General features: G+C 26.5%; 2 protein-coding genes across 5 annotated transcripts in view; one reads left to right on the top strand and one right to left on the bottom strand.

Annotated features, from left to right (window-relative positions):
• Positions 1 to 12,052, top strand: part of LOC114124774 (synaptotagmin-7) — a 196,967-nt gene extending 184,915 nt beyond the window's left edge. For all 3 annotated transcript variants that reach the window (XM_027988142.2, XM_050205338.1, XM_027988141.2), the window contains 2 exons: positions 7,859 to 8,071; positions 10,468 to 12,052. In XM_027988142.2, the coding sequence (XP_027843943.1) occupies positions 7,859 to 8,071; positions 10,468 to 10,571 (317 nt within the window). In that variant the 3' untranslated portion in view covers positions 10,572 to 12,052. The remainder of the gene's footprint in view (positions 1 to 7,858; positions 8,072 to 10,467) is intronic.
• A 440-nt stretch (positions 12,053 to 12,492) lies between these two features.
• The window catches only part of LOC114124772 (uncharacterized), a 119,481-nt gene continuing 113,527 nt past the window's right edge, over positions 12,493 to 18,446 (bottom strand). For both annotated transcript variants that reach the window (XM_050205336.1, XM_027988140.2), the window contains 3 exons: positions 16,938 to 17,045; positions 15,068 to 15,220; positions 12,493 to 12,675 (listed from right to left, as the gene is read on the bottom strand). In XM_050205336.1, the coding sequence (XP_050061293.1) occupies positions 12,639 to 12,675; positions 15,068 to 15,220; positions 16,938 to 17,045 (298 nt within the window). In that variant the 3' untranslated portion in view covers positions 12,493 to 12,638. The remainder of the gene's footprint in view (positions 12,676 to 15,067; positions 15,221 to 16,937; positions 17,046 to 18,446) is intronic.

Genomic DNA, 18,446 nt, shown 5'->3' with positions numbered 1-18,446 from the left:
CTCGGTATATGTTAGTATAAAAAAACCATTATAATAGAATACTAAATGTGGTATTATAAAATGAAAAATTTATCAAAATCGTTAGATAATATACTTATATTATGGAGTCTACACGAATTATACTCAGAGTTTGTCTTTAAAAAATTAAAATTAGACCAGAAGATAATAATTCCATGCAATATTGGTCTCAATATTTATGAATCTTGAAATTATAATTAAATGTCTAAAAAGATATGGAATCGACAAATGTAAGAAATACATTTGTATTCATAATTTTACATCGATAAACAATAATAATACGTATATAAATATATTATTTTCTCAATTTCTGTTGGTTGATTAAAATGCGGAAAATCTGGTTATAATATTCGTCTAACAATAATATGAACAACATAATATTATCAACATATATAGTTTATAGTCCAGTACTCTTGTGGTTTTGTGCGTACTTTGCAAACGTGTTTCGTATGTCGATTGGTAACCTGGATTTTGGGGGTGATTTATGTCCCGAAGTCATTATTTTACAAATCCTCTAGCCATTCGAAACGGTATGTTTTAGTGAACAATAGGGTACTTGGGACTAACCGGAACTATTTAAATTATTGACTTACATTCGACCGAATTAAAACTTTGTTTTCAGCGAATCAACGAGAATGGAACGACGAAACAGCATAGTTTGAATTTCCGTACCTCTGTCGGTCCTCCGTATGAGAGTCGAAGGGGGTTATTAAAAGTTAATCTAGATTATATTTTTCGGCTTTATAAATGTTCGTTTGGTGTATTTTAGCGACTCGATAAGTATTCGTTTCTATTGTTCAGGTAAATTTACAATTTATTGCCATATCTATGCACCAAAATGTCCAAATACTCAAAACTGAGACGATGGAACACAAGTTTTGTTTTAATCTCGTTGAATTTGGTGCAAAAATATCAATTCTGCAATCAACACGGGTGACTGAATTATTATTATTATTATTATTATTATTTGTTCTTCCGTTGCAAATTGTAGAAATAAAGTCATGTTTTTTATTTACATCATTCGAGATTTTGTAACACATAGCCAATCAGAAGTTCAGTATAATACTTAGTAACTCTGAGTATATATTTTATTTTGAATATTTCGTATCATTACCTAATTTAAAATTATGGGTACCCCATAAATCAGTCGTTATAAAATCGTGTTATATCATAAAATATAGTGTCTAAATATATAAATATATCGTATGTTACATACAAATATAAATTACATTACACAATAAAAATAGTTTCTTGACAGTTTTAAGTACCTATGTGTAGTTATGCCGTTATGATGTCACACGTGCCTATTTTTCGGAAAACATAAAAGTAATAATAGTTTAATGAATACCTGGTACTCTTAATAATATTATGTGAATAAATGGAATATATATAATAATTTATGATATTATAATATTATATCTGTAATAATACGTAGTTCCCCGTAAGATAAATAAATACAATAGTATTATTAGTTATTACTAATATTAGATTCGAAACTGGCGTTAATGTAAACGATATAATAATAAAAAAGATATTCAATTACTGCTATATTTATGCGTGTTAAGCGCGTTTCATCATAATTAAATTAACCTTTTACAAATTTTACTGTAAACAATAAAAGATATACGCAATCAAGCTAATAATCTAATGTTTGTACTTTTTATATTCATCGACATCATTTCCGGAATCTAAACTAACCTTAGTTCTTTCAAATAAAAAAAGGTAAAAAAAAATCAGTAAAACAGTTGCTGTATAGTATATACTGCATACAATGTTATTATATTTTCTAAAACATGAGCATCAAGTTAATTGTTTAAATAAATAACATATCTGTGCACAATTTCGTTACAACTTTCTGGTTTTTAAATCAAATATTAATTTCAGCGCTATACACAATTTCCCTTTGAAATTGTTATATTTAATTCATAACATTCTCTGTTTACTAATATGGTAATTACCCGCATTTATTTATTTACATCATATCTGTACATTCTAACTTTAATGTCTAGTAGCAATAATTGATATTATTTAATATTGGTTTTAGAAATTATATTTTGTGTCCTTAAAAATATGTTGCATGCTATTGGTAATTACTTATTATCGTGTTTAAAAATAATATAATGATAGTTTACTCATAAATAAATGAATAATAAATAATTACTCGTAATAAATAACGAATATTATCTTAAGGCACATGGAAAAGTGTTAATACAATAAATTTAAATATTTAAAAAAAATGAAAATAGTATTTAATGGTAGCAATTATTTCATTTTATTGGGAATTTTTCCCAATCTATTATATTATTTTCATCGGGTGTGACGTAGTGTTTGGTTGTAGCCACGGAATGGATCTGTGGTCTAGCATCGTATGAAATTGTAGTTCTCAATGAGTGACCACCCAGATTATAAGCAACGACAGATTAGAGCACACACGAGAACACGTGTTCCAAAAACTTACCATAAAAATAAAAATAAAATCCTAATTAAATAATAACAAAATAATTAATACCTATCTTACCAAAAAAAAATATTAACGAAATTCATTTTTTTGGCAGAACTTTCCTCAACAATTAAATTTGAATGTATTAGAAAAAGTAAAATATTAAATGTATTCACATTTATTTCAAAATTAGTTAAGCCGTATAATTGCGTCCTTATAATATTAAAACGACAGACACACACATCAAATTATCAACTAAAATCAAAGTTCTATAGAATGATTGAATCGAGTGAAGTCCAAAATCACCTTCTTCGAACCCGAATCTAACATAATAATTTTGTTTTAAATTTTAAGTAGAGACTACAGTAACGCATTGACCGACCCGATATACGGTCCACATATTATATCGTTTACCTATTCTATAATACGCGTAGATCGCTGACACAACGTCTTGTATAACGCAGTGGCGAAGCGTGTCAAGCGTGTTATTGCGAAGAGTAATCTATTTCTGTTTAGAGCGCTAAAATCGATTAATCATAATATTATGTTATATGCATTATACCACGGTCGTGGTGAAACGGACAACGGTGGTTGTTTGAAGGGTTTGATCGAAAATTCAGTTGGATTTTTATTTTATTTGTCAACTTCCCAGTCAACTAATGGAAACCTACCCAACGTATACGCTGTATAGCATGTTATCCGGAGAGTGCATTTCATATACACTTTAGTTCCCGTTTTTGATCAATTTCGCATCACACTGTCTCGGCACCAAATGTTCTAACAATAATTTTCTTACACAGTAAAAAAGAAACACTATATATATATAACACAATATCTACTCACAACTCACGTCATAATAAGTGGGCGGGTAAGTAGGTAGGTAGATAGGTAAATGCCACGATACAATATTACCATTAATATTATGATATGCATACACTTGCGTCGTCCGTTAAACAAAAGCTTTCGATCGCTCGCAATTTCTGCGCGGAAACAGATTATCTAAACACAATAACGAATATTGTGTTATTAATTTATGCTGAACGGCTGAGTGGATGTTGACGCCGGTTCACTCGTTAATCATTATATTATAGTATAATGTTTAGTTTTTCGGAGCTTCGGATTTCGATTTATTGGGATAAAAATGTCAAACCGTTTTCAACACAGCTTTATTCCGCGTATGGGTATTCTGGGTCCCGGATATAGTGATTGAGTAGGTAATTGGATAAGTACCCGCGGTAAATGTAATTCGGCTACACACTTACATCGTTTAACTATTATTTTGGTCATTTGTATTAATTAAAAAGTATAAAACAGCTGATAAAACAATTGATTTCTAAATTGTTTACGGGTTATATTATAAAAATTGATCCAATGCACTTTCATAGTTTCATTTTAATAATGAAATTTATCTATTAAAATTCACCTTTTAAACTAGTCATAAATGTTCTATTACACTAAAGTATTTCGTACGATATGAAATTATCGTCAGTGATAGTTGTAACGTTCTATAAGCTATTCAAATCATGCATACAATCATATTTGTTCAACTCATAAACATCTTTTTTGAAAATATATGTAGTGAAGCCAACAATCTTATGGCACAACAATACAACATGTTTAATAATGTAGTAATAGTTTGAAGTATACTGCACTGTCAAGTTCTGAATCACGTACGTGCTTATATCGGAAAATCTACTAATCGACAAGTGTGAGTTTCCCAGTCCTCTAGGTTTTTAAGTTTTTTTTCAAGTCATTACAACTAGTATATTATTGATATATCGTGCAAATAAATTCTGAAAACAATCTTGCCGATTCATAATAATTATTATTAGTATAAAACGATTTTTTATAGAATGGTAATCAGTGTACAGGTGTAGGGTGTATAGGGCGTACTAATTTTAGAGATTTAAGGGTCAGATTTGTAATATTAAAGTAAATTCAATGATTATTTTTTCACTCATACGAATAATCGCAGATTAAATCAAGCTTATGCCAAATAAATATATTAATACAATATTAAAATGTTAATCAGTATTCGTTTAGTGTTCTCAGCGGAAAGGGTGAAAACGTTGATTGTACAATGATATGTGGATAATATGTCTAATATATTGTAATGGCTGGAAACATTTTTCATAGAAAAAAAATTGATTCAATTTTTAACTTTTGTTGCGTGCCAGTATATCAGATTTAAATCCAGATGGTTATTTTGAACGAAAGTTAAACTCAATAACGAAATATATCTTTATTGTGTATAAATTAAATACATGTAACAAACAAAATAAGTGGCTGAGTGTCGTGAAAGTGCTCAGTTGTTGATAGCTTTGGTACATCTGCCGTTGCTGATCTACGGGCTCCCTTATATATTGTGGTGCGTCTCTTGTTTACGTCGAGTTGTCGCCTTCTGGGTGAAACCAGGTGTCCTTGTAGTTGTTGTTGCAAATTCGGACACGAATTTGATGATGTGCAATAACATCTCAAATGCATAATTAGTACACTATAATTATTGATGCGCTTACTATCCTGACACGTGTCATGGTCATAGTAGCATCCGCATTACCCTTAACACGAGGCATGGTCATACTAACTTAGCCTTGATATCTCGTAGCCCATAACACTTTTATAATAGTTTCTAATTGAAAATTATAACTATTTTGTATAATATTAGAAGATGAAAAGTAGAAAATTCCTAGGGTACATCAATATGGCATGTCAATTATTACAAAATAAAAAAAAATAGGTATGTTAGGAATAATAATATATCATGGAAATTTTTTTATTTATATGTTATGATTTTTCATTAGATTCTAATTTAACACTTACCTATACTATAGTAATTTGGTCAGTAATATGGTAAATTTAATACTTACAACTGCATATCATATAATAGCACAACAATTAGTAATTATTACTTACTTAACTTTTTTTTTGTTTTATTTATTTACCTATTTTAAAATGTAGGTAACAACTAAATCCGATATTTTATCATAAACTTTTTTTTCGCTAATACAAATACAATAAAAAAATACACATCAATATAAAATTAATACATTATTACTCACTCTACTCAGAATATTAAATGCATTATTTTAAATCATTTTTTCAGTTATGGTTAAATGTATTTAGTAGATTAGATTTTAGTATTACTCTTAAGTTTTTAATATTTATAATATGCTTATCAAATCCGAGTTTTAAATCAACAATTAATGTATTTGTATTACTGTCATAATCTACACTATAAACAATAAAAGTGACAATCTCTAAGAGTGAGTATGTTGTGTTGATTCATTCAATTCAATAAATTTGGAGACAAAATGTGTGTTATTATATGATCAAATTTAGTTTTGACTAGGAACTTAAAAATAAAATTTTCCAAATCATAAAGGCTTAACATCGACGGAATCAGCGTTTATTTTGCTGGTTATCTACTAGTATAATTTAGGTAAAAAATAAGTTAGCTAGGTACTAAAGCCGCCGAAATTTGCAACCGCTTGTCAAAATGTCCGTATAATCAACATCAATCTGCCAGAATGGGTCGCGGGACGTTATTACACGGGGTAATAACTTATCATATCCGTGACAGCTAACGAGCGAAAACGGCTACAACTAATTATTTACATATGGTTTATAGATATAGTTGATAGACATTATGATATTGTATTAAATCGGGCTGATTACCGCTAAGTAATTCGTCATTATGGAGCTACACGTTATATGATTATAATCATAATATGTGGAAACACTGGAAACGGACGTCTGTCGCTGTATTTTACGGTTCCGTTTAAACAGTATCCAGGTTGTTATGCCGAACGATTGATATTAATTTATATTTTGAAATAATTATAATAATAACATACAGTGTGATGATGATGACGGACATGTGCGTAGGCGTCGTGCGTATTGTTATATTACACCCCTACACTCGGATATCATATCGTAATTACCAATCACAAGGTAATCTACATCAATCGCTGAATAAATAATACACGATATTATATTATTGTTATTGTTATTATTATTACTATATTTACGCTATCGAAGTAATTATTAATTTAATTACTCTTAATATGCTGCTGCATACCACAGTTCAAGATAATCGTATGAAATAATATGATTTATAATATTATGTATGGTGAATCACCGAGCATAATTACTCTCGTGTTTCTCTTTCATAATGAAATAAATCAAAATATTCTGATTTTTTAAAACTGAGAATACGTCTTGAGAATCCTATTTTAAGATTCTTAAACTTGTTTAATCAAAAGAGTTTCTTGTAGCGGTGCAAGTTTTTCTTTTTTTTTATCTACTGTAACATATTAATGGGACAATTATTTTAAAAGGACGAATTTAAGTTCCAATAGAAGACATAGGAGGTTAAAAAATACACAATAAGTAAATTTGTATGTAACATTAACGTATGTAATTTTTTACCGGCTATTTTTACGATTCACTTTTTGAAAATATCCACGTGTTCATATCGGAATACGAACGATTAATTCCCGTACACTTTAAATACACGGGATAATAATTCAGAATAACAGGTTAAGAATAAGATATAAGAAAAGACTATGATGATAATTTTTGCAAATTATATTAAAAACCTAATATTAATTTACTAAAATTTTAAAATGTTAAACATTTTTGTTAATATTTATTGTTATATAACATAGTATATATTAATATTATATTGTATACGAAATACTATTTAATATAGTTTTCTAATATTACCCACTATTATTAAATACTAATACCTTAGAACATAAAGATTAATAACCCAGAAACTTATCGTTCAAACATAGAATTAGATGTAACAACATGTATGATTAAAAATCACAAAAAATAAATGACGATAAATTATATGAAAAAATTAATTTATAAAACTTCAGGGTATAATTTGAAGGGTAACTCTTAAATTGGAAAAAAAATCAAGTATTTGAAAATAATATTATGATGTTTCTGTGTTTTTAAAAATTCCATTACTCATAATTAAAAAAAAAAAATCTTATTAAACAAAATGGTACGAGGTGGGAATGATCTGTGAAATCATCCTGTAAACGTAATTTCTAGAAATATAAAATCACTGCAGTGTGAATTTCCATAATTTGATAATTCATCCGTGATTCATAATTATATTAGGACTATCGTATCTTAACGTGCATTGAGCCATATATTTTTAAATAAATTATCCTATTATCTTGGTGTATAAATAGGTATTATGATAATCATTAAATTTATTTTTCAACAAACTAAAATTTCTTGTTACTCATGTACAACAAAATATCGAAATCTGCTAAATATACTTCGCTTTATCATAATATATGAGCTAATAAAATATTAAGATATTTAATCTGATATATTATTATAAATTATAACATTATATTCATGGTATGATGTTGTTTTCAGATCCGTACGTAAAAGTGTGGCTGCACGTGGGTGACAAAAAGGTGGAGAAGCGCAAGAGCATGGTTTTTAAATGCAATTTAAATCCAATTTTTGACGAGAAATTTGAGTACACGTTGCCGGTGGAACAGCTTAGGGAAGCGGCTTTGGAGGTGATGGTCATGGATTTTGACAACATTGGTCGTAACGAACTTATCGGCAAGATAACAATATCATGTGAGTGTGTATGCCAATGTAATATCCGTTCACCTACAATGGGTAGCAAATATTATTTAATATTAAATTAGATATATTAAAGATGATATAATAATACACTTATAAAATATTAAATCATTAATATTAATTGAATACTTGACAGGGTCATATTATGGTGATCGAGTATACCGACTAACTTTTCCCCATATTTTACTTTCTCATGAATATATTTAAAGTGAAAAACGTATTAGAAGATTTGCTATTATTTAGACTGAGTGCTGTTACTGTCGACTTCCCTTTAATATTTAAATTATTTCTAAATATTATTTTTCCGTTCATTATAACTTAATGACATTTTTCAACTAAGAAATTTAATAATTGACATGTAATCAAAATCTAAAAAAAAAGCGGGTAAGTGGGTACCGCTCTGCTGTACATTATGTGCCGTTTGGATCACTATTATATATTTTAGAAGTGTTGTATTTTTAATCCTTAGTTATAAACACAAAACATTGTATGATTTTTCAACTTAAAAATTATTTGCAAATTTTCGCGTTTTCGACAGATACTATAAATGCTTATAAAAAAAATTGTGACTAGCGATTTTTAATTTTTTTTAGCTACAATAAGAACAACTCATAAAGAACCTTGTATTAAATTTTCAAGTTTTTTTGATCATCCAAAATTTTTTTACCGACACTTCAAAAAAAAATTCGCATAAAAATCGAAAATGTCAGTGGTCTATAAATAACTCAAAAAAAGTCAACATTTTTTGAAACTGTATATAGACAACACTAACATAAACATTTGGTGAAAATTTTAAGTATTTACAACGATTAGTTTTTGAATTACAATCATATAAAAAATTGATTCGGTCGAAAACTGGTTTTGCTTAAAAATTCCCGTTTTTCCGTCATTTTTTTTTGTTTTTCTCGATTTTTTTTAAAACTGTTGGAAAATGTTTACTTTTTCCCTCTATAATGCACCAAGGATATTCACTTTTCCATCGTAAACCACCCCCGAAGTTTGAAATTGAAGCATTATTTCGACTAGTTATGCTGTACACAGACACAAAAAAAAAAAAAAACAAAAAAAACATACATCATTGTAAAATCATTACATTCATCACTCCGTTCAGAATCTAAAATGTTAAAAAAATTTATTTGAAATTCAATAATGTATAATAAATAAAATGTGTGACTAAAAAAAAAAAAAACATATCGCAAAGTGTCTGTGTTAATATTTTTTTCTCAAAATCGAGCTTTGAACACAGTAAAACTTGGATAAATCATATTAAACAGGACTAAAATAGTGACGGATAAAATAAAAAAATATTTTTTATGTTTATAACTATTATGTCTATATTCATTTTAATATAAGGTATATAATATAGTATTATGATAAAATAAAATAATTCTTAGTTTGTTTGTCTGAATTCTAAACTTTTTTCATAGATAAGTTTTTTATTTTTCTACAAGTACGTGTATACTTATAGTACAAACTTGCAATATTCTATTTATAATTCAGTATTCACGATACCATTATGATGGTGGTTGACGTATAACTGAAGTTGACAGATAAGACAGAGACAAATAATCGAGGTGTTACTGTAATAGCAAAACATTATATATCTCGTAGTAGGTACATATAAACTTATCACAACTACTTCTTGTGACTTATCAGATTCTTAGTTCTCTAAAGCTAATGTTTTTGTCAAAAATGTTTATAAGTTCATAAAATATCTCACATAAATAGGTGAATAATAATATTTTAAATAAATACACATTCATGCAAAAGTTGTTTGTTGTTACATACATTTTTTAAAAATCTGCAAAAATATTCAGGTACTTTATTTAAAACATTTTATACAAGTTAAGAATTAAATATTAGACAAGCATGTACTAGACCGTAACTAATGAAAAAAAATTCAGATAAATAGCTATATAGGTAGAATTCAATGCTTTACAAAATAAATTATTAAACAAAATTCATCTATTGTCGCAATAATAGTAAAATATATACTTTGATTAAGTAAAAAAAAAAAAAAACAATTGTACGAAAATATAAAACTGTTGTATTATATTTACAATGCCGCTTCTGTTAGAAGTTTTTATCGTTATAATATCCTTGTAACTATTATAACTATCTTAACTTCAATCCAAAGAGGGGTTTTGTTTTTTTCTTAACACAACTCAAGATATTATAGCCATATACTTGTCCTACATACCCCACCAGTCATCACTCAACTTTTAGAAGAAGCTAAATAATTTTAACACAGTTATAAGCTCCCCTAACACCTTTGATATGATGTTTATAACTGATAACCTGCTCATTCCTCAACCACCAACCAACTAAACCACCCAATCGTAGGTATATTGTATATATTATAATGGATTCGTATGATGTATTATTGTCAGCTAACAAAAATGCGACTGGACAGCTGGAGGCACAGCACTGGAAGGATATGCTAAGCAAACCAAAGCAGAGCGTGGAATACTGGCACCGATTGAAACCTGAATAATTTATTTATTATCGATATTATTGATATTATTATTATTATAACTATAATATTATAATAAGGCGAGTGTGTTATAAAGTTTTTATTCAAATTTATTTGTTTTATTTTTAGTTTTTTTAAAATAATATTATATTATACCGTAAGAATAATGGAACAAAAAATAATAATACATAATATTTATTACAATAATATTTTTCTGCATTTGATAAAATTATATATGATATATATTATATATCATATAATAATAATATTATTAACAAATATTCAAAAACTAGATAAGGGAAATCATATTATATAATTATTTTTGTTTTCAACGAATAATAATATTAATAACGGAAATAATATACAATATATAGCGTTATTATTAATTTTAAGTGTGAAAAAAAAACAAACAATACAAAACAAAAACAAAAAACGACAATGTTCGACAATGTATATCTAGTTACGTTGTTGTATATTATTGTCGCTACCGACAAAATTAGGTAAAAATTGTTGAAGCACCAAAACGTAGTTTAGATGAATAATCGATAAGTTATGTACTTATGATGTTATTATACCGATTTATATATCTACATATTTTATGTAACTGCATACGTATATAAATAATAAAATATATACCTAATATAAAATGGAGTGATTGTTCTTTTAACAGTGAACACTCATTATTTTGTAAAGTTTAATTTGATGTATTTTTAAAATATTTGTATTTACATAATTTTAATTCATTACGAAACAACGTTTTTGAAAATAGAATGATATTTGTTTATTATTTTTATCGTTAGGTATCATTGTTTAAGTATTTCAATTTATTTTAATGATAACATACATTTTAGTTTCACATTCTGAAACATTTTTCTGAGCATTTTGATTTACGAAATTCGAATATATTAGACAAATTGTCTTGTTTTCGAATATTAAATCAAAATAGTTACGACAAAAGACGGTAATAAAAAAATATTTGTTTATCAAAAACTTTTTTTCATAGTGAATTCGAATGTTGGAAAAAATAAACATTTTTAAAACCTTAATACTTTAACAATACTTTTTGAGGTGACGAGTGTTAACTGTAAACGATAATCACTCGGCATATGTACTTTTATTGTGTGACAGCGCGTGTGTTATATGTTTATGTTTATGTGTAAGTGTGTGTTTGTATATTATCGTAGCGTTGATTTTTATTTTAACTTTAGTCTTTTTAATATATAATACAATATTATAATTATAACAATTATTATTATTATTATTATTATTATTATAAAAATTATTAAAATTATTATTATTTTAATTATAAAGATTATTATTATTATTATAATTATTATTACGATTATGATTATTATTATATTTATGGTTATTATTATAAATTATCATTATTCATCAGTCTTGTATACACGATTGATGTTTTATGACCACATGCATAAATGTCGCCTGCCAATAACAATACGTGATATATAGACTCAAAAAATACTTGGGTTGTTCGTTATTTATATTTTGTTCGTTTATTTCCTATTACACACACGTCTGGGACAAAAAATAACTACTGAATGTCTATAATATAACCTTTACCTCCTATTCTATAATATTAAAATGTTGTGTATTTACATGGTTCTTATAACAGCGGTGTTTGTTCTGCGTCTCCATCGACCATCTTCCTCGACCACATCCCGCTATGTCATAGTTACCTACTATTAGGACTATTACTACTGTTATTATAACTTTTACTTTTATTATTATTATTATTTAGTATCATCTTAGTATCTATCTTTAGTGACATCTTTATAACTACTATCGTTGTCGTCGGACATGGTTGATTTTTCGGCGTATCGGATATAATATTAATATTATTATTATGGGCGTTACGACCACCTGGCTTTTATTTATTCCGATGTCATTTTAACGAGTATCCCTATGTTATAATAATACTATGGTCAGTGTACATAAATATAATAAGGTTATCGTGTACGATATATATGTTATAATATTATGATAATATGACATTATTATTAGCGAGTAGATAAGGTGTACGTGAACGTGAACGGACATGCACGTCTGGTGCGGTCGACTGTCCAGTAACTATGCTGATATCGATGGCAATACTGTTAAATTATTCCTGAAAAAAAAAATACATAAATATTAACAAAGTTGAAGAGCTACAGGCCTAGACATGACAGGTCCTATAAGTACGTATAATATCGTGACATTTAACATGATAAGGTCGTCATTAACTATTATTATTATTATTTTTTTTTTAAGTCTGTCTAAATAATAAAAATAATGTATGCGTTTTTAAAAATCGATCGTTTTCAATATGAAATATTTGGCGATAGTTAAATAAATACAATAATGAGATACATAATTCCTTTACTATACGTAATAATTAAAAAAAAAAATATCTGTCATAAAAAATTATTGTTGTTAATCTTTTGTTAATTTTAATAAGTAACTATAATTTTCTGTCTAAAAATATAATTTTATATAGTTTATTGCATAGGCATGGAATAAAAATTAAAAATGAAATAAATTAAAATTAAAAACTATTATGTTAAAACAGAGAAAAAAATAATTTTTTATACCTCATATAAGCTATAACATATTTTCAAATTTTTTTTAACAATCTAAAACAGTATACAATCTATATAAAGTAGTGATTTACAATAAGAAAAAGTGATTAAAAAGTTAACATAGAAAAGAGAAAATACATAGGATAAAGTAAAAAACTAACAAACAGTAATAATGGTTATAAAATTATAACATAAAATTAGAATAATATCTTTAACTTAAAAAATAATGTGATAATTGTTGTCAATGTTTCAATTAATTATATACTTGTATTATTACTATAATCAGTGTTGCTTATGATATATTATATAAAAATATAGATCAAATATTTTGTATTATAATTTGATATTATACAGTATTTATATATAATGTATAAAATAACTTTTTAAAGAAAAATAAAGAGTGGAGAGACATAGTATGTTATTTTTGGAAAAATACGGTTGAATCCAAATTTTATAGAACTTTATAAATTATGACGTGTAGGTGTAATTTCCGAATTTTCGAGATCCTTTTTTATTGAATACACAAAAATTAATTATGAAATAATCATTTGACAAGAACCTAGTTGATTTTCGTGTGCAAAAATATGTATGTATTTTTATTTTTATTTTTATATGATACATAGATTATATTGTGACATATTATGTTTATGCTAAAACAGTTTCAAAATATAAGTCATAACATTTCCTAGACAATTTATCCCTTTGAAATTTCTTACTTTCAAAATAAATAAGTATAATTTAGATTGAGTATCTACTTCATTTTATTTATAAAATGTTTCGAAAAATAAAAATTTTATGAAAAAAAATAAACTACGGTCATAGAAATATGAACTTTACTAGACTTAATCTTACGATATTCAAACACTTATGATAAATTAGAGTATCTATTTGACGTAGTTTATAAATAAAGTATAATACACTTCTTATACTGACATAATTTATATTTGCATTGACAAAATTCCTATAATTTCATAGTGGCTTATTTAAATTGTGTGTTAAAGTATAACATATTAATATAATATTTTGATTATTCGTCATTTCATATTACTACAGAGTAATTAGTTATAAGGTTCTAATATGTTTTATTACAACTTAAAATATCTCAAGTTAAAAATAAAAATGGTTACTCATGCTCTCAAAATATAATAATATGTATAATATTTATACATTTTACTAAAATATAAATCTACCAATCTCCATTCATAAGATACTGACTTAACAAACGGTTTAAGAAAATTGCATTCACTAATATAGACATTGGATCATATATATGTTTTTTCAAATACAATAAAATTCGTTTATAATCCGACGCTATAACTTCAAAGGTGTTTGAACAATATCCCTGTGCTACATCTAAATAATTTTAGTGTGTTTGCAAAAAAATAACAAGTAGTAGTAAATTCTGAAAATGATATATCAAAGTCATAGAAAGTTTTAATTATCGTATGTTTGCTTTAAAGTTGTAGCATTAAATGTGTGTGCCAATTTAACGAACATTTAGAATAATTCATCTTATTAAACTTATACTATTTACGTTATAATAATATAATACAACGAAGAACGATATTAAGACTATTGTCTATAGTGAAGAAAAGAGCGCCTTATATCATACATGTATCTATGTATCTTATTGAGACAGCCAGTCGGAAGACATAATGTTAATAAAGTCAAAAATGTGATTCTATTATACTGCAACGGGATAAGGCGAAACCTTTTTTTTACCTTTTGAAACTGAATTTTTGTAAGACGATGCACAAAACATGTACGATCGAAAGAGTACTTACAAAATAATTATCGTAATCAAACTTCGTCGTCACAATACGCTCGTGCATACATGTATACGTGTCATACATTATTTTATTGCGGTTAGAGTGGTATGCCATACTGTCATTACACTATACAGTAGATATCTTTTAAAATAATATTAAATTGTATACTCACAGGTCGATATTATGAATTTTTGAATTGGTGCACACCACCGACACCTTAACGTGACATTCTTTGTGGCATTTGATGAGACAGTCCCTGCACTCGTACCCTTGTTTGCCGATGCGTCTCGGGAAGTATTTTGCGCACACCAGACAATTGAGGCGACTATGGAACAGACGTCGTTAGATAACATTTTTACGACGTAGTAAAGTAACATTAATTTATAATATTATACTATAGTATACGCTTCATTAGTATCAGAGTCAATGCAGTGGCAACGTCTTTCTATCTACCTATATTATAATACTGAATCGATTGTCGAAAACTAATTTGTTAAATCAAACAATTATTGCTTAATATGGAGATTTTATGGTAATAAAAAAAAATATATTGAACGCTTTCTAAAATATAAATCAATATAACAATACAATAATTTAATTTATTCAATTAGTTATCCAATGTATAGTCCTAATCCATTAATATAGTACTTCAAACTGTTTGCTGAGTATTGCTTGTTTTTGCCGATTGACAAAATGTAAAAATAAGTTATGATCATCAAAATGGGGAACAAATCAAAAACGGTTGAAGGCCATGTTATTATAACATACAAGCATATTATTAAAAGTTGTTAAAGGTAAACACTAATATTTTCTCAAAAAGTCTTAAAGGTTTTGGAAGTCATTTTATTATATTAACATTTAATATTTTTTTATCGTTATCGTTTTTATTTTATGCAATTTTACGTTATAATTTCAATTTCGAAGAAAAATATTTTCCAATGATTATAAATCTTAAAAGATAAAATAGGTACTACAACTTCAGTTAATTAATTATAGGTAAGTATTGAAAATATTAAAGAGTAAATTGAATTGGTACAGGAGTATATCTCTCAACGTCAGCCAATAATTAGTTATAGTAATTCTGATCATCGAAAGCAATTGTTCAAAATTTTCTTTATACATAGGAACTTTGAAAATATATAAATTATATGAATTGTAAATTGTATAGGTATTTGTATGTTACAAACAATGGAAAAATTAAATTATATATGCATCTAAAAAAAAAATAAAAAAAAAATAAAATGAATAATAACCACGAAAAACAGTAAATACTATATATATTTAATGACTAAATAAATTATATGAAATAATATATTATTACATAATATGAAAGGGGGAATTATGAGCTATTTTAATCCTCGATTACGTGTATGATACTGGTCATAATAGAGGACTGTATGCTTTTTAATGCTGAACTGTCCATCTCACGTGAGCCACGTAAATTATTTTTGGTCATATTCAGTACTACTTTTAAAAACACCTCAATCAATATATCAGTAATCTATCCAATAAACATTTCTTACTATTCTTGGTATCTATATTAAAACTACTTCATAGAACAGCGAAGCGGTATTGTAACAACTCCAATTAAGAAAAAAGAAGCGTATCGTTTATCTTTACATTTAAATATATCAATTCTGATTTTTACGTTAGTTTTTAAAATAATTTGCTGTCTATATGAAAAATTGTAATTTTTAACATTTCAAAAGCTAATGAAAATAAAAATAAAAAATAAAAACTTTTGGTACATATATAACGAAAATACAAATATTAAACACGTTATTAATTATTGAGACAATTAGTGTTTACACTAAAACAAAATAAAAACGCTTAATTGTATGATGTTATTGTACATAGAATTATTTTTTTCTAAACTCAAATGAATTTCAAAAATTTTAAATATTTGCCATGACATAGTGTTCGAAGGAAACAATATACACAAATGTAATTTCAGTATCGTGAACGACTACATAATTCTTCCTCAAATCTCTTAAAGTATTTTTTTTTAATCATATTTACGCACACAAACAATATAAACGTACCTGGATAAATGTTTGGCGACGAACGTATGATCATTATATATGTGCAGTTTAACACCAGCCCTCTTCCATTTGCTTTTCTTGGCCTGAGTGAATGGTACCAAATAATGTCTGGAACAATTACAAAACAAAACCCGTTGAAATTCGTGTTTACGTATAAACATAATTATTACAGTAAAAAATTATATCTAACGGTTTCGATAACGAATAAAATATAAATGATGATTAAAAAGTTTTAAACTAAATGATCGTTCGTACATTTCTCGTCTGTCACCCAATACAATAATTACTAAATACTAGTTTAAATACTCAAAAGTTATGGTTTATTTTTTTATTTTTTATAGAACGACTGTAAATTATATTATGAACGTAAAAGTCGAAGAAATATCACTTGTATAAAATATGTAAATTTTAAATTAAAATTTTAATGTGTAAACTTGGTCACATATAGTTTTAGGGATATGCGTCACCTAACTAGTTACAAACTGTCCTTTATATTTGTTAAATAATTCTAATAACCCATAATTAAGTAAGAATCTATCACCTATCTATATTTTTAATTTAAATATAGTAAATATGCAATACTTTAAGACTATTAAAAATAGACAATACTTATTGTTTGCAAAATTTCTCATTAGTTTGTCCTTCAATATTCTACGATAATATGTATTTTCTACTAAACTTGTACGATAATAAACATTGTTTCATACATGACAATTAATCGTGTCGTGTTTACTATACGTAACTAAGTACACATAAATAATTGATACTTGCATTACTTGTTCACTAGGTCAGGCGGTGCCTACAATTAAGGTGGTTACCTTAACCACGAGTCGAGTTTTCATTTTTTGTTCATTAACATTTTGAACACTTCAAATTTTTGATTTGAGACATTTCAACATTTGTAATATACAAAAAACAAAACTAATTTTTAAAAACATAATCAATTCCAACTATTAAAACAAATATAAGTATATATTTTTCTATCATAATCAATCGAGTAACATCGTACATTTAATTTCAATAAATAAAAATAACGATGAAAAAAATATGAAATGGGATATAAAGCTTCCGGTTGGACAGCAAAAAAAGGGGCTATCCTACTTGACTTATTGCTATGATCGGAACCACATCGTATATCGTGCTACTTACACGACTTCAAAACACTTTAAACATTACGCCACTGGCACAAATCTAAATCAAACGATATTCTTAAAATATTTCAGTTGTGTAAATCCTTCCGATGATCTTATTTTAAAAACATTGAATTTGAATTCCATGAGGTAAAATTATATAATTGTTTCAAAAGTATCATTTTTTTTTTTTCGTTTGTTTTTTTTATTTCCCCAACAGTGACCTCTAAATACAGTAGTATTATGCTTAGATTAGTAGAACAATGTTATTTTTATTGAACAACAATAAATATAATTTACGTAGAATTTTATAAACTTAGCTTCCGAGAGCTGAACGCATACGCATTGTAATCCGTTTTTTTATATAGGCATAATATTG

Source organism: Aphis gossypii, chromosome X, assembly GCF_020184175.1.
Source record: "Aphis gossypii isolate Hap1 chromosome X, ASM2018417v2, whole genome shotgun sequence".
Classification (NCBI taxonomy): domain Eukaryota; kingdom Metazoa; phylum Arthropoda; class Insecta; order Hemiptera; family Aphididae; genus Aphis; species Aphis gossypii.
Note: the sequence above shows the minus strand (reverse complement) of the source record. Positions and strands in the feature narration are given on the sequence as shown.